Genomic DNA, 18,373 nt, shown 5'->3' with positions numbered 1-18,373 from the left:
ATACTTTTCCGATTTTATATGACATTTGTCATGGTCAAGCCCGAAACATTCCAAGAATGTGGCAAGGATAAAGTTTCCATGAAAATCATGACAATAATTCACGTTCTTGCTCACTCTCAATTCTGATAGCTGCAAAATAATGGAAGTTCCTATTGTTTTTGAAGCATGTACTTATAGATAATTGATAAAATTATGGAACATGAAAAGTTTTAACTTGATCAGTTTATGACTTGCAAGCTGTCTGCTACAGTATTCTACATTCTTTCCTATTTTTTCACATGAAGAGTGACTCCCCTTATTTATTTTTTTGGTCTTTTGATAGGAGGGATCTCTTCCAATGCTATTCAGTGGGTGAATGACAAGGATCGCTGGCTGTGACATCTTAAGCAAGTTTTCGAAGAAAAGGAGATTGTATTGGCAAAATGAATGTGCAGTTCACCATGACAGGGAGAGCCCCCAAGCTACAACTTCGTGTCACAATATTTAATAAATAGAAATATTTAAGTATTAGAATATTTCTTATAATTTAGAAAATTCTATGGAACATATGCCTTTACATTTAGGTCGTACAAGTTCAAATTCCAAGCTTAGTTATATACAAAATGTACAGCGCATATACTACTGTATGTTCATGCATTATGCACAGTACAATTGCATGCTACAAAATCTGAGCTTAGCTCCAATACTATGCTAAATGCTAACATTTGGTTAGTTCTCTCATCGGGCGTCATATGGAACTCTCACCTCCAAGACCAGGACAAAAAGGGCATAACATAGGATCAGTACATGATTTTGACTTCAATAGTACAAACAGGGTGCAGTGATCCCCAACAAAAACCTTAAGCATATAATCTTACAATAAAACAATCAGACGTAAGGACCTTAGCTGGTATCCAAATAGAAATACAACAATCCCATGGAGAATAGCGGTCATGATTCACTGAAATTCAGTGCATAAAACGGCGACGACAACGAGTGGATCCAAGTTCCTCATAGTCATGCTTTGTCACACACATTGCTTCAAAATCAGGGCTAGAAGCTAACAGTGAACCCCCTCTCCAAACACCTAATATTGGACTGAAGAAACAAAAAGGATCATCATGTTACGTGCAAAATGCCATAAAATGCTCTAAAGCATAAATGAAAATAGGAGGGAAAGTATATATACTCCTCTTGGTGGGTTATCTTCAGTCTGAAATCATCAGGCACAAGAGGACGTAGCTCCCTCTCTCTGAAGCAAAACCAAGAGCCATTACAATCTAATATGAATGTGTGTGTGTGTGTGTGTGTGAGAGAGAGAAAGAGAGAGAGAGAGAGAGAGAGAGAGATCGTACAGTCTTTCTACAAAATGAGGAAATAATGTGCTTCCACCCGTTAAAATGATGCTGCAGAAATAAGCAACAATTTAATACCAACTTGATGATCTATAAAGAAATGATAGATCGACAAAAAAAACGAGTACCTCTCATAGAGGACTGGGTGAAGATAAGGATGGCATGATTGAACAGCTCGGACTATGCACTCTGCGAGTCCAGCCTCATTTATCCCTGTAGAAATAAATTATCACAATAGTGCTTTCAAATATTACGAATGTCCTTCAGTTTGACCAAGCTGACTGTGATCACCTTAGATTGGGTACAAGGGAGTTAAGGATTGTGAAAAAAACATTCAAAGATGATCAAACCTAAAGCTTATTGTTTGAAATCAAAAGAAACCCATAAAGACCTGGAACAAAAGAAAAAATGGGCAAATAAGAAAAAGATGGCTTGTTCAATAGCAATAAGAAAGGTCCCGATCACTAAAACCAAAGTTTATTGCTTATACAAACCCAAATCAGATGGATGGAAAAGCATCTCAGGGACAAGGAACCGTTCGTTAGTGAGTTTTAATTCCTGCAAAACAGTTAAATGCAGTTAAACAATTACATTACCACCGCAAAAGAACAGAAAATATCCTTTGGAAACAGAAAATACCTCATTTTTTGTCAGATCTATTCTTGTCCTATCTTCTGGAGTCTCCTCATCACTAGATAGACTTTCGCAGTCTTCCTCAACTACTTCTGATTGAACTGCTGAAATTCCATCATCTAGAGTGAGGTATCTCTGAGCTTCTTCGATGTCTTTAACAAAGCCCTTGGTATAAGTTACACCATCAGGAAGCACATATGTGCACTTGAATACATTCTCCTTCCCTGATTTCCTGTAGAGAAAAATTACTCATAGAAATTAGATTATTATAAACAAGAAAATTTTATTTCTTAAACGTAATTGCATGAATTGACATAGCAGGGTATAGGAAGACAAGATAAAATAACTTAATGGCCTCCAAAAACAGAGAAAATAAGATAGCATATGCACAATGAATTAAACCTGATTCACTACTGGCCATGTGGATTACTCAATGTAACACGATTTACATGCAAAGTAGTGATGGAGACGCCCATAGTCAATGCTAGCCAAAAATCAATGGCCCCCATCCAAAAAAAAAAAAAGGAAGGAAAAAAAACCACCAAACCACCACCAACAACAACAACAACCCCCCACCCAAGCCTGCAGCTTTCCCCTTCTATCTGTTTGTCCCTTCAGAATTTCGAGTTGTTGCATGTGACATGGAATTAGCTCCGAGCTAATTGCAATCCAATTGTAATGGCAGAAATCGCTAGATAGGAAATGGAAGACAGCTTATTTTTTTGCTCAGCAAACACACCATTAAAAATTTGAAAAGTAGGAAATGCTTGGAAACGCATAGACGATAGAAATTGAACGGTGGGAAGAACAAATATTCATGTGCTACATAAAAAACTATGGTCAGAAACATGGATAAGGGAACTGAACCAACACGACAACACGTAAAGAGACTTTTCACCACTGCAGAGGAGGTCGCATGCAAACTTGAAAATTACAGCATTGAATGATGGAAAGAGAAATACAAGCAAGAAAATTTAAAATTAGATCATAATAAGACTGAAGATGGATAGTAGACAGAAAAACGAGTACATAAAATAAGAAATGAATATCCAGTTTGAAGAGTTTCCTGGAAGTAATAATTTCGCTCATTAGCACCACTAGACGTGAAAGTCATGAATGATATGCAGATCATCCAAGTGGTTCTTTCCAAGGAAAATGGACCAGAAATGAGCAGGGAATTTCTTAAAGAGTACGAAATTTCAATAAAAGAACAGGATGGCGTTAGGAGAAAGGTATCACTTTAGGGCAGTTTGGAAGCAGAATGTTTGTGTGCAAATAAATGGCCCATGCACATGCAAAACCTACTTTATTTTCTTGCAGGATAAAAGGAAGTACTACCAGTTTTCATTCCACTTTTAAAGAGGGCCATTTTTAACGAACGTACCAGTTCAAACATTACTTTTAGAATAGACACCCAAGGACATCCCATGCTGAACATCAAAGTGCATTTCAAAGTGGCATCCAAACTGGTCCTCAACCAGTGTGCCTCAAAAAACAATTTTCTTTTTCCAAGGTCAAGATTATAACGTGGGGAGCCTGACAAAAGCCCCCTGTTAAAGTGGCCACAAGCTAACTCGGTTCAGGCAAGAAAGAAACTGGCAATGAGCCAGTCCAAATATCATATGAGGGGAGACCATTATTTTTTTTATGGTGAGCTATTTTTTTATGGTGAGCTATTTAAATGGGACCAAATCTGGAACTAGTTTCCATAATGAGGTTTCGTTGTAAGGTTCAGAATCACAGATGTGAGTTTTGATGCAAAAGGATCTATTACTGAGGGAATGCAGGGCATCTTGGGCCAACACATCACTCATTGTAAAATGATATGGTCAGAGTGACATGTGAGGACAAACATCAATTAATCTTTTAGTTTATTTTTCAAGAAATTTATTTGTTAGAGCTAATGAAATGAGTTTCATAATGAGTGTCATAGGATTAGAGATGCAAATACAGTTTTCTGTATAGGAATAGCATTATAGAGGTGGGGAAATCAGAGCAGCACAAGTGGTGACAGGTAACATAGCCAATTATGTCTCCACGCTAATATTATTAGAAGCAAAGGAACCAAAATTTGCACTAGAAATATGAAACCAATGAAAAAAGAGCAGCATCAAGAAAGCAACTATATATTTCATTAGGGGCTATGGCAGCCATGCCTTTGGACACAAGTTCAATTATGCATGTGCCGAAATGAGTGAATTCATATGTAGAAGATATGGGCATAAATAAAAACAAAAATACAGAAATATCCCCTGTGAGACTTTGACAGGATAGCAATCGCACGGATGGGAAAATTAAAGAATTATGACCAACAAGGGGCAACAACAGCAGGAACATAACCAACGCATTAAAGACTAAGCTTGACAAGGTGATTCTGAAAAGTTTGTACTTGGTTGCAGGAGAACAAGTTGATGACTCTTTAAAGGAAAAAGATCTCATAAGTCAATGAGCTTATACTGCCGCATACCCCGTTGGAGCTAGAAAGGTTTTGGGGGCCCAAATCTTGCACATGCTCATCTCATCGAGGAAATCATATAAAATAAACAAAGAAAAAACGTTGCACAAAAAAAATGGGAGAAAATCAGTCCGCCATTTTCAGTGAACGTAGGCAATCCATTTGATGGACAATGGAATTTCAAGAAAATCATTTTCTTTTGTTTGTTTTTTTAATTAAAGATGTGCCAAAATTCAAGCCAAAAAGAAACCCTTTAGCTATGCGTTTTAGCCAAATGGATCATACTGTAGCATAAGCCCGTCGGCTTATAGAATCTTTTTCCGTAAATACTTCTCTAACTTCATACTTAAAAGAGTTCATGCGTAGTCCACAGATGTACATGGATTCAAATTTACAAATAGTAAGAGAATTAAATGGATTTGAACTTACATAATTATTAAAACATTAACAATTGGAGCTAGTATCAAATGTCATATAACATGCTACACTCACACTCACACATACACATACAAAATTACAAAGTAAGAATTCCATAAAACATAATAGACAAAATAATACATGTCATTATACAAATTCAATAGGCGCTAGATCTTAAGGGTGCCAATGTGCCAGATGGCCCCACCCTAAATAACCCTTGCCTAGGCCACTAAATTTGGCTGGAGAGCCGGTCAAAGGCCCGAAAATAGGTTCAACGACCGAACAGAGCTCGGTTGGCCTAGGGGTCAGGGCCCAACCTGATCCATTCTGTTTCATTATTATTATTATTATTATTTTAAAGAGCTTGATTTCTTCTTGGCCATGCTCTACCCAGACCATTAACAAGGTTGGGTCAGGCCACCAGACCCAAGAGTAAGGTCGGGCCTGGGCCAGGGACCTTTGGCCCACTCCAGGCCGGGGCTAGGCCCCTAAGGTCCCAGGCCAGGTCTCAAGCCAGCCTGGCCTAGACCACTGCCACAATTACTAGTTTTTTAGACACACATTTTTAGTAATGTAAATTACAACTATAAAGATTTTTCTTACATGTTTTCTTAAGTCACTTTTGACTACAACTAAACTCACTAAGTCATTCTACAGAGTTCCGAGTCAACTTTGACTTTCTCTTTTTCTTTTCTTTTTCTTTTCTTTTTCTTTTTTTTTAAAAAAAGATTGTTAACATGGGATCTTGTGGACATGAAACTCAAGATATCATATTGTGGCACCCACCACCTTGAACTAATGTTACCCTGACACTCCACATGGGGGTTGGTGTCGCATGCCAGCACGTACTGACACGTAGACAAGTGCCAACATAAATAGGCACAGTCCAACACATGACCATATATGTCAGGTGATGTCACTAAGTTTTAATACAACATCGACACTTTATACTAAAGTGTCTTATTTTGTACTAAGTTTTAATACAACATCGACATTTTATACTAAAGTGTCTTATTTTGTACTTCATTAACAATTTAAAGGAAGTGCTACAGTGGTAGAGATTGCTTTCCTAGTGCTAAGGTTGTGAGTTCGAACCCCACGCTTTCCAAACCTACAACATAGAATTTTAAATGTTATCTTAATTTATTTAAACACCAAAAATTCTATGCAGCTGGGGGAATTCAATCACAATACCTTTCCTTGAAAAAACATTACCTCTACAATTAAGTTCGTACAAGTTCTTGTTAACACAAAACTAACTTATTATTTGGGGGAGGGGAGGGAATGCTTAGACTCTTGGACCCCTAGTTCTTGATTTAGTAAATATATGATATTTCCCTTGGCTCAAGTTGTTCTGAGTTGTAACTCTCTTTACATTATATTGATTGGGGAGTTGGAAACTTCTAGTTAACTTTGATCATGAGGAAGGCCTTTTAATTGTTGATCTGTATTGGGTATATGCATACAACTTCATGTAGATGAATGCATGAAGTTTTTGAATCATGAATTCAATTTTAATAAAACGAGTAAGTGCTTCGCAAGAGCAAAAATCCCTCTTCAACAATAGCAACTATGTTCAGTGAACCAAAGCACTCTCAAACTTTTGCCTCGCAAGGGCAAAAAAGCCAGCAAACTACAGCTCAAAAGCAAGAAGCAAGGGCTAGCCTAGCGCGGCGCGTTAATGTAAATATATGAGACTCGTCAAAACTTGGTAAAAATTTAGGCATGCCAAGTAAAAACTGACTAATCCAAGTGGGAGCCTAAAACTCTTATCTCACGATTCTTTTTCTCTAAATTCATTTTTTCGCTTAGTGTTTCAAATTTACTTTTACCATTTTTAAAAAGATTTAAAATATTTTCAATAATTTGAACAAGGCTTCCAAGTCAAGCCTACTGCCCGAGGTTCAAGCGATCGCAAGTCCAAGAGTCAAACTCTTGATATCAAAAATAATCATCTATAAAGATAGCAAAACAAAATATCATAAGTTTGAAGACAGACAATCAGAATGCACAAGTATGGAAGAGAAAACCCAAGTGTTTTGCTAACTTGCAACTCTCTCTCCTCCTTCACTACAAGAAGATAAAGCCAAAAAAAATGGGTCGTAGCCCAGTGCTGGTCCCACCTACGCAGGGCAGGGAGGGGTGAAATGGAAACGGTCCTAACCGTTGACTTTTTATGCACAAAGTGGCTGTTCTCAAGACTCGAACCCGTGCTTTTACGCTAGCTACTGAGCCTTTTACCATCACACCAAGTGACGGCCCCTTACTACAAGAAGATAAAGCCAACGTCACCAAAATAGAGAGACACCTTTATAACCAAAAGATATTAACTTATAGCTTTTGAATTAAGAACTTGGGGTACCGCTTCAAGCCGACCAGCACCATTCCTTGCTTCGCCAAATGGCTAATGCACATAGTCGACTTGACTTAGTGACGACAGGAGAACACCCTTGAATAGCCTGACCCAACAGCTGGGATGAAAGACCTTCGTTCCCTCTGCGGCTCCACACATTCCTGATCACGTGGTGTGCACGGCAGGATCTTGTCCGTGGATCCATCCCCAGTAGGTGGCGTGATCTTCACGGGAAGGGCCCTTAGATTTCCTGTCCGGGCACTACAGGACTAGAGGCATCTAAGTTCGCTTCTACCAAGCCCTACCGCACCCTGTCCGGTCGATTGATGCTACCTAAAAGCGGGTGTGATTGACCACGGACAGAGGTATAAGTGGAACAAGAAGCTACTAGGATTATGAGTGCCTCAGGCTTTACAAAAGGCTTCTAATTATAAATAACTTATGGCCAATAACAGTAGATACAAAAGGAATACCTTTACAGAATTGATTATGGATCAAGTACCATGCATGTTGGTAACATGATCTGATGCATCAGAGACTGTTTACTTAGAAGAGATTCAACAAATTCTTCAACAAACAACTTGTAGAGTCAGAAGATGTTGATAGCAGCCACAAAACAAATAAATAAAGCCAGAGGAGTGGTTGGTCTCACAATAGCAAGTTCGACAACATCAAATTTAGTTACTACAAAAGCATGTTGATGGTTTTTTTTTGTTGGCCTTCAAAAGAAATTAAGCGTGGTGTGTCCAAACAGTTAGTCCTGAAATAAATCAAGCAACGAGATGCCCTATGATTAACAGGAAATAGGAAATAGCCAAAATTTACTCAATCAACATAGAAAGATATGCAGCCATAAATGGTAGCTGCATCTCATTAGTCATGAGTGTTGCTTTGGCATACCATACAAATGGAACAGATGCAGCATAAACCACAAAAACTGAAGTTCTAATACTATAGTTTGCAATTCAAAAGCATGTGAACCAATCTGCCCAAGTTACAAACTTGCAATAAGCCACAAACGATAAATTGATGTAGGATAAAACTGTTCTCATTTTAAATTTTTATTTAGTTTCCTAGGCTATTAACATGACTCTATTTCAGAAAAAAGGAAAGAAAAACCTCAGGCTTTTGAAACCCTAGCTGGGTCAGGGAAGAAGCCCTAGGTTACATCTAATTATTGCATGTGTTTGACAGGAATTACTGTTGTTATTCTGTTCTCTTCCAATTTCTCTACATCACAAATTATCACTGAAATGTCAGTGGATGGAGGTCTCATATGCAAGGAAAGAGATTCATGATTCCACTACAAGAAATGTTCTTGCCTTCCTCTAAGTATTAGCTTGTTTTGATCATAAACCTCAACAAACAAACAAACAAAAGAAGATGTTCTAGACACCTTATTAACCTTGACTTCCCAATAGCACATCTAAGCAAAGGATATATATACATCATAAGGTCACAACAGGGTGAAGCTCATTAGAACAAACTTTGAATTATTTGATCTGAAGGTTTACAACGAAACTCAAAGCTGTGGGCTAACACCTAGAAACCAACCTTTTTTAACATTTACTCCAAAAAAAAATTCCAGAAACAAACCTTGGTTTTGATAGTACACAGTTCAAGGAAGTGTTGCCCATAACTATTGGGTTTGTGTCCTTTAAGCTCGTCAGAGAACGTAAATAAAAATTATAGTGATTGTACGCTTCAGTGGGCTTGTGTGTGTTGTTTGACTGACCTAACAGGCAGTCTGTGGCCCTAATCATGTCCAAAACTCTTATCCCTGGGCATATAGAACTACAATTGAGGGTGTTAGGACAGTCTTCCTTTGTTGAGGTTGTAGAGATGCCCAGGGATAGTTTATAGGCAATGAGAGCTTCGTGGCCTCCTATGTGTGGTAGTAGGCCAGTGAGAGCAATGTCTAAATCCTCAAAAACCTTCCACATAACACATTCACAAGACAATACGCATTCGTGAAGCAACCATACAAAGGGATACGTGCACATGTGCACAGAGAGAGTCTCCCTTACACTATAGTGATATGATGGTGTGACTTGCTCTTAAGCAGAGGAACCAATAATCCACATTCCGGTACCGTGGTTTCACTATTTATTCGCCAGCTTTGATGAGCCCCTACATGAGATTGTGGGTCATTGGTTTCATTGGGATGGTTTGAGAAGATAGTCGAGGTTCACAGTTATTGGGTCAGGCGGAGTGCCTTAACAATCACTTTTCTTAACCCATTGGTATCAATCTACTTCTAGAATTTTTGTTTTCAGCTTAAGAAATGCTTCTGTGATTTAAAAAAAAATTAGAATTTTTTAAATCTTATAAAGATGTATAAAACCTTAAAAAGGGTAGTGTTGATATTTCTAAAGCTCTTGGGGTCATTTTTTTAGTGGGACCGACATGGGGGGCTAAGGCCCCAGCACCCACACATGGGGACGCACATGAGGTCCACAAGGGCCACATGCCCTACACTAGGTGGGACACCCTACACTATGGAGACAAGGGCCGAGTCAAGGCCAGGGCAGGCCCAGCCCATCTCGTTGCCAAGCCTACATGGAGGATGAGGTCTCCCCCAACCCCCAATAGCACAAAAAAAAAAAATTTATAAGAATATGTTTTTCAGTTGGGGAGAATCTTGGACAAATATTTAAATATTTTAAAAAGTTTTTGTTGGAGAAAATCTTGAGAAAATCTATGAGAGATTTTGTGAACATATTTTGTGGGTATAGAGAATATATTATGTGTAGAAAATATTCTTTCAAGGAATAGGCTCAAGGCCATGTGGTCAGGGTGGTGGGCATCAAACCATGGCGTCTTGAGTTCTATTCCTACCATGGGTAGGGGACCCAATCCCCACTAAACTACCCAAAAAAAAAAAATCTTTTCAATCTTTGATTTTGCCCAAACTATTTTGGCTTTGAATTTCTACAATCTCTTGTGAGAGAAGAAAAAATTCTAATCAAAATAAAAGATGAGTTTTGATTAGTCTCATCCTACGTCGACTAAAAGTGGATAGGAGTTAAAAAGAATCAATGGATAAGATTTCAAGATTCCTCCCTAAACCATGGTGGCCGATTCTTGGGATGGATGGCTTTGATTTGTTCTCTCACCTCAAAGATCACTTAGGAATCCAGGAAGAACTCTATTTCAGATCGGCATATCTTAAGACCCTTAAAAGCTATAAATAGAGGTCGACTCCCCTCATTTCCACCACTAGACTTCTAAGCCTCTCTCCTCTCTCCTCCATGCCTCTCTCTCTCTCATCTCTAGTCTCTCTCTAAAGGAGGTGGCACACACCACCCTAGAAACCCCAAGGGGGTGGTACGCAACACCTAAGGCTCATAGAGGGAGGCACACGCAGCCTTAGAAGAAAAAAGGGAGGTGCCTATGGCATGCCCTATACTCTCTAAAACCCATATATGAAAGGGTATTGCCTAAGGAGCTTCCCAACTTAGAGAATTCAGCTGGCCAATAGGATCAAAGTGCACCATCGATCAAGTAATTGAGCGGTTTATCAAGTCCTTAAGGATTGACCCGAGGTTAAGTCGAGTAAATCTTCATGATTGTCCTTCGATTATTCAGTGATTATTACTTAATTTATTGCAAATTCCAGGAACACTAATTGTCCTAGAATGCATAGTTAAAGTTTGTATTCTGCCCTTGAATTAAATAATATTTATTTAGTTGTAAAAGGAAATATCTTAAGTTGTATTTAGGGTTATTTTTCATATTTGCAGCATTTGATATGACACCTGTAAGTGGAATTCAGTTTTATATAATAAAGAAAAAAGAGGAAAAGTTTTTATTACATATCTTAGAAATCCACACATCCACTTCTTTCAATAATGGCAACAGGTCAAATATGTAAAGTTCGATAAACAAAACATTCTTTTATACACACACACACACATACAAAAAAAAAAGACTAAGTTCCCTTTAGGTAGATGCCCAATAAAAAGATCAAGAAAGGACCTAATGCCCTATGGACAAGATAGAAAGAATGAACAAATAAAGACTAAAAGAATGAATAATAATACCACCCAACATGACAGATGTATGAATTTAAGAGTGGTACTAGCCCCCCCCCCCCCCCCCCAAAAAAAAAAACAAAAAAAAACCAAAAAGAAAAAAAAGAAAGATCACTCTCGATCATGGACATCCCAACAATGTTGACTATTTAACTTATGAAAAAATAAAGTAAAATAAAATAAACTCATGTTGATTGTTCATGTGGATGGTTGGGAACATGTTCCCCATCCCTTCACGAAGGAATGGCTTGGAAAAGCAGCAGTGTAACTTCTTGGTCCTCTTGTTGATCTTTGGTCCCAACCTTGCAATGCAAATGCGGCAATTGTTTTTGGGGAACTATAAACTTTCACTCAAATGCATTTCTGAAGGGAACTCAAGAGTTCCCAGAGCAGGACAGTTTCTGTCATCCAAAATGTCTAACATTGAGACTCCACAGCGAGAGTGAAAATTATCCTACTAATTCAATTTTCGTGTCCTAAAAAGTTGATGACGAGCCATTAACACTCTTATGAGGAAAGATGTGTTTGTTACATTTTACCTCTTCCTCCTAGAGCTATTTTAGTTTAAATTATGGCAGAAACATCACCATATTCGAAGCTAATTACAGGCAATTGTAAGATAGATATCATTCAATACTGAGTAAGATATACCCCATGGCACACGAGGTTTCTAGAATCCGTACCAGTTATAATTTGCTTTTTATAAGCTTTCTCATACAACTAATTTATTATATTTGATATAATTAAGATAGTATAAATTGGCAACCATGCAGAGAGATATCCATCAAACAAACAAGACAGATGGTAAAAACAATGCTTCTTTCTTCAAAAGACTCACACAAGCATTCTTGGGGCCCTCACAGTGATCAAGTAAACAAGCCTCCAAAATCAGAAATCCCAGAAGTCTTTCACGTGGCCACGTCTCTCCATGACTCTAAAAAATCAGTACCATTTCTAGGTGTGGCATCACCGAGACAACAAAAGTTAGTAACATAGCTTATTCCCCATCCTAATCCATTAAGCATCTCCTTGCTAAACTAGGAAGAGAGAGAGAAAGAGAGAGAGAGAGAGAGAGAGAGAGTTAAGCTCTCAAGCTTGATTTTCCTCATCTTGTTCGCATGGCTTTGCTTCTATGCACCTGTCCCAACAAGAAGCCATTAGGTGCTAACCACAATCCTCGTCATTATCAAAGCCTTTTCCCAACCGGTACTAGCCACAATGCGTATTGAAATAATTCCATGATCCCCAACACACGCATGACGTAACAGAAAAGAAGTCACATGTTTACTTGCGGTGGATGACAAAACCAAAAGTAACATCACAAAAGTCTTCATTGTTGTTCATAGGTGAGAGAAATTGTGCTTTGTGGCTAGCCATACATCAAGCCATAATGATGTCTATTATAATGTCGGAAACAAGTGACTAACATCAAGCTATCCACACATACAACAATAAGCACTCCTTCCAATGGAAGAAAGTGAATTTTTTTGTCCGGATTTCAATCACCCATTTTTGTATTTAAATTTTTAGAGTTCTTCTCATCCAAGTAATGAAATTTTGCATCTACAGCCCTTACCCAATGTGGCATTCCACATGCGTTAAAGACTTATGTAGGACACATGCAATATCATTTAGTTTCCTAAAAGAATGTCAAAGCCAATGTAGAAATTATAGAAACCTGCACTTATTTTTTGGTATAATATTTTCCTTCATTTTATGTGTACCCATATTAGGAAGGTAGTTCATTGCATATGTTACTTTCTTTAGTAGTGCGTAGTTTTGTAACCTTATAAATTGGAGCTCTTATTCACATCTTCGATAAACTCTGATATACATCTTCCATGGGGGCATAAGGCCCAAATATACAAAAATACAGTTTCTCACATGGTATCAGAGCCAGGTTCTCTACGATCAATTTTTGTAACTCCGCCATAAATAGTTTTCTGGAATCTGCAATCTCACACAAATCTGGTCACTCAAGATAAGTACGCGTTCTTTTTCCATTCTTTAGCAAAAGCTCCTCCACAGTATTTTCAAATCTGTATTGTTTCCTGCATTTTTTTTTCATCTCTTGCATCAATACTTTTTCTTATCTTATATCTCGCTTCTTGCATCAATATCTTTTCTTTTTTTTCCCATCTCTTGCATCTAGCCATCTCTCTCTAGGTTTTCATTTTTGCTTTTGTCTTATTTTGGCTACTCTCTCTCTAGATCTTGTTTTGTTTTTTTTTTCTTGTTTTGGCACCTCTCTCTCTTCGTCTTGCTTTGTTTTGACACCGAGTCGTGTTTCGACTATCTGATTTGTCTCTCTACCAAGCCGTGTTTCAACTCTCTGATCTATTTTGGTTCTTACTGTTCTCAACTCCAAATCTAAGGTCCAACTGTGCATGTTGATCCACGCTGATTTCTGTTGGCTCTTCCAAGTGCCTCCTGTTTGATGATCGAATTTCTCAATCCTAGTTGATGATAGATTTTTTTGTTACTCGATCATGTTTAATGATTGAGTTTTCCGTTACTCAATCCTATTGATGGTAGAGTTTTTCATTACTCCATCCTGTGTGATAATCGAGTTTTTTTTCGTTACTCAATCCTGTTTGTTCTAGAGGCCTGTTGATTTGCTGTAATGCGAGTGCTCTGTTCGAGGAGTCGGTTTCTGAGGATCGCTAATTTGCAGCTGCTTAAGCTTTTTTTGTTCCTGCTTTGTTTCTAAGGCTTGCCTTCAGTTGTCCAAACTCAAGTTGCTCTCTCTTAACACATCTTGAGCTTGGGAAGGAGTGTAGAAATTATAGAAACCTACACTTATTTTGGGTACAATATTTTTCTTCCTTTTATGTGTACCCATATTAGGAAGGTGGTTCATTGTATATATTACTTTCTTTAATAGTACACAGTTTTGTAACCCTATAAATTGGCGCTCTTGTTCACATCTTCGATAAGCTCAGAAATACATCTTCCATGGGGGCTTAAGGCCCAAATATACAGAAATACAGTTTCTCACAGCCAACCGCTTGCATACGCAAATCACAAGAAAGTAATGTGGATTGGATGCCACTCGCAGGAGGTTTGTAAGCCTGAAGCGTTTAGATAATGATGTTATAAAATATATGGGGCATCTTTGATTTACAACACTGCTAAAATAAAAATGCAGAGTTTTTTTTTTTTTTTTGGAGGAAGTTAACTTAATATAAATGCAGATAGTTAAAAGCTCATAGTTAAAGAGTAGTACAGTTCATCAAGTGTTTAAACGTCTATCACAATTGGAGTAGTTTCAGATACTCCAGGGGGAAATCATTCAACCACGGACATTGGGAGGGAACCATCTTCAGTGCACTCTACAACTGAGCCCATAAATGGTGTCAGTCTAAGACAAAACCAACTGCATTGGAAGAGTGACATTGAAATAGTGACTTCTGTTTGACATTAATTAAATTTCAACATAATTCCTTTTCATGGCAGCACTGATTGCCTAATCTATGGCATGCAAAATGGATCAATCAAGAAGCACAAACACACTGTTGCAATCCCAATTTTCCAATAACAGTGTATACCCATCATGTTCTAGGCTACCTGAGAAACAATTGGGTGTCTTTATTGAACCCTCTACTTGTGTCTTTTCACCATGTTAAGCCACAGTTAGTTATATAGAGCTTTTGTGCATTCATAACCTATATTGCCCCCCTTAAGTTACTTTTGGAATTCGCACATAATACGGAATTAAACCTGTCTTTCAAGTTAATTAGGACTCATTTTACATTCCTACGCAAACACATCCAAGTATTGAAATGGTATGGGGAGCACTAATTTAGGACCAAGAAACTTGGTCGAACACCAGTATTTGGGCAAGAAAAGTATTATATATACCTTCCATCACCCAGTAGCTGGAATCCAACCACAATATGTCAAACAGTCAAAATGTTACTGACTTGAACCCCATGCATCTAAAAAAGGGGACGAGGGGGGGGAAGCATTGAAGCATTATTTAATTGAACCCAAAACTAAAGCATTATTGAATTGAATCTCATGTATAAAAAACAAAAATGGCATTAGAGAATTATTGAATGGAATCCATGTATCTTGAAAAGAAAGAAAGCACGCATTATAGATATCCTGATAATAATAAGATGATGATAATGCTTATGATTAGGTCACAAGTGTGAGAGATGGGGGGGACCTTGCAATCTGGAGGTCTCGTTGGAGGTCAAGGGAGACAAAGCAGAGGTTCTCCTTGACATGGTCCATAATGACGGTCTCATCCATCAAGTTCACCGACCTATACGACACCAACTGCTTCAAGTAGTTGGTGAGGGCCTTACCCCCGAGCCCAACCCTCTTCACTGCGTGGTTCAGTGTGAAGTTCTGCACCACGGGGGCAGCATGCATGAACGAGAATCCGCAATCAACAACCAGGCTGCATTGAGCCGCCGCCATCAGGCTCTTGGGGCAGCGGCTTGTCTCATACAAGTGCACTAGTGACGGTGGGTCTGCAACACAAAGTGAACTGAAGCCAAACTCTTCAAAGACTAGCTCATCAGTGAAGCGTTGGATGCTAGGGAGGTTGAAGAGGGGCTCTACAAGGAGGAGGGAGGTTGAGGAGGGCTGGATTTTGAGGAGGGAAGAAAAAATGCGGTCCCATATGTCACGTTGGAGGTCAGGGTTGACAAGGTAGCCCCGGTCCATGGGGCGGCGCAGCGTCACAGACGTAGGGTCATTGTCAGGGTGGAGGAGCTGGTCTGCCACCATCCATTCCTTCTTCTTAGAACCCGATGATGCTTGTGCAGGGGAGCGCCCCACACAGTTGGGAACGACTGCAATGGGGTCACGGTCCCCGCCGATGCCAGCCTTGCAATAGCCGCCACCATTATCCAAAACCGCCACACTCGAAGTAGACATTGTCTTGTTCTTTCACTCTATCGCTTTGGTTATCCCTCTATGGATCTTTCCCTCTTGTTTTGTGGTTTGTTTTCCTGGATTCTCTCACTGCTCCGTCCACTCTTCCTTCCACTTTCTATCATTTCTTGGCCCTCAGACAAAAGAAAATTTTGACATTTGAAAGATGGGGTTTACAAACTTCCAACTTGACCTTGTGTGTGATAGAGCATATACAATGTGGTTTAAATGCATAAAGAAAGACAGATAGATACTTGTAGCAAGGTCCTTTGTAATATTACATCAGACAAAATCTATCTGACCCCTTGTAAAATTCCTCCATATTAATTCAACTGGTGAGTTACCCACACAAAACCCTTCTTGCCTAGCAGGGAAAAAAAAACTCTTCCTACTTTTCTCCATCTTTCTAGCTCTGTGGTTTGTTTTCCATAGACTCTTTGTTCTATACTCTCTTCCCTCCACTTCTATCTCTTCATTGCTATTCCTTTCTTCTTTGTCTCTATTCTTTCTCACCACTTCTTCCTCTATTATGTATCTCAGATTTTACTTTTCCCTCCCTCTCTTAAAGTCGATTGTATGTACGATACACCAATTTGCCATACCTTCAGTTACTTCTTATTCAATACCCTTGTAAGTTTGGAACTCTCCTAAAGGTTTCCATGGGCAATCATAGTCTCACATTTCTCGCTCTTTATTTCCCGCCTGTGATTACTTGGCTCTGAATGTTCCCCAAGAAACTGTCCAAGGAGAAGGCATTACAAGCACAAAGATAAATAAAAGTATTATGAAATAATTAAATCCAACTTCCATAAACTGACAATTACAAATTAATACAAAACACAAGAATATCAAACTTCTCACAGAGCATGTGCAAAAAAATAAAGAGCGTCTGTTGCTAGCAAGATAAGCTGCTGTAAAGGCAAGTGTTCGAGAGCTCCATTTTGATATTAGGCCAACATATAAAGGAGCATTAACACTAAGGGTATATCAATCTAAATCACATTCACCATGATATACAGTATAAGGCTAAGTTCCAAAGGGTTATTATAGGCTTGTAGTAACAAAATATCTTTCTTACCTTTCTCTTTTGCATTCAACCAAACTCAATTTAGTTTTCTCTCAATAGGGGACTACAATTCAATAGACCCAAATAACCAAAATAACACTAAATACCAATAAAATAAGTAAATCCACGGTGTTAATATACATAGATGCATAAGTTATTCACGAATATCAATACAAAACTCCTAAGAAATGAGATACCCATTTTCGTCACTGCAAATGTTTATAAACCAGCTATATCAGATTGTTGCCGAAAACCTAAACCTCATAACACAGATGTAACAAGAAAAAAATTCAAATATCAATTTACTTTTAACCCCTAATAATTTAACATATTTTTGAAAAAAAAAAACAGCCCCTAACAAATGTTTCTCATTTACCTAAAATAATCTAAAATCCCTGTCTGGCTTCCCACTATTTGTTTATTCCCTTTTTATGTCAACGTTATTCCTATCCCTCGTTGCTTCCACGTATAAAGGTGATTACATCAATTAATGATATCTATAGAAACCGTAATATTATCAAAAAACCAAAAAGTTTCTTCTTAATTTTTGAAAAATAAAAATAAATTGTTGACTGGTGCGGATCTCTTCATGAAAAATATGCTACCTGTATCTCCAATCGTTTGCAACCTTCTTGGGTAGATAAAAAAAACGGAGGTAACAAAAACGAGGAGATATTACTAAGAAATATGAATTTTTTCAGTCTAAAAGAGTTATATGATGCCTGCACCAACACAAACTCAAATACAATTTTACCAGTACAGATGAAAAGAGAAACTCCCTGATACACTTTACCAGTAATATTTCAACATAAAATAGCCCAAAACAAATGTAGTGCTTCATAGATGTAAGGGAACAAAAAATAAATAAATAAATCCCAATGTAGTGGACACTTTTCATTATCAGAAACAAAATGGCAGTGCTTCATATTTTTAAAAAATGAGCGCAAATTCACTAAGTGGGTTTCCAAATGCAAAAAATTGATAGATAGAGAGAGAGGGGGGGAAGAGATAAGAGAAGGAGAGAGAGACAAAGAGAGAGGCATGCCTTTTTGTGATCTCTTCTTCTGGGAGAGAAAAATGGCAGCTGATAATTAAAACCTCACTCCTCTTCGCAAGAAAATAAACAGGGAGAGGGGGCAACAGCGGGGGAGGCTTCGTGTTTAATCGACCGTTGGAAGACGTCTCGCGGGACGA

At 38.2% G+C, this 18,373-nt stretch overlaps 1 protein-coding gene across 1 annotated transcript; it reads right to left on the bottom strand.

Annotated features, from left to right (window-relative positions):
• Positions 1-755: 755 nt before the first annotated feature.
• Positions 756-16,786, bottom strand: ARP6 (actin-related protein 6). Its single transcript, XM_006852829.4, has 7 exons — positions 15,398-16,786; positions 1,974-2,199; positions 1,829-1,892; positions 1,463-1,547; positions 1,335-1,385; positions 1,169-1,231; positions 756-1,077 (listed from the first exon to the last, which is right to left on the bottom strand). Exons 1-7 carry the CDS (start codon positions 16,114-16,116, stop codon positions 948-950), a joined length of 1,338 nt encoding a protein of 445 aa, XP_006852891.1. The 5' UTR covers positions 16,117-16,786; the 3' UTR covers positions 756-947.
• Between the last annotated feature and the right edge of the window lie 1,587 nt (positions 16,787-18,373).

Source organism: Amborella trichopoda, chromosome 13, assembly GCF_054954075.1.
Source record: "Amborella trichopoda isolate Santa Cruz 75 chromosome 13, AtrichopodaSantaCruz75HAP2 v2.0, whole genome shotgun sequence".
NCBI classification, from domain to species: domain Eukaryota; kingdom Viridiplantae; phylum Streptophyta; class Magnoliopsida; order Amborellales; family Amborellaceae; genus Amborella; species Amborella trichopoda.
This window is presented reverse-complemented; position numbering and strand designations above follow the sequence as displayed.

Excerpts from the sequence above, each read along its gene's own strand:
- ARP6 (XM_006852829.4), bottom strand. The coding sequence starts at position 16,116 with ATGTCTACTTCGAGTGTGGCGGTTTTGGATAATGGTGGCGGCTATTGC. Across the intron at positions 1,232-1,334 it reads CCTCATTTTGTAGAAAGACT|AGAGAGGGAGCTACGTCCTC; the intron begins GTACGATCTCTC and ends GTTTTGCTTCAG. Across the intron at positions 1,078-1,168 it reads AAGATAACCCACCAAGAGGA|TCCAATATTAGGTGTTTGGA; the intron begins GTATATATACTT and ends TTGTTTCTTCAG.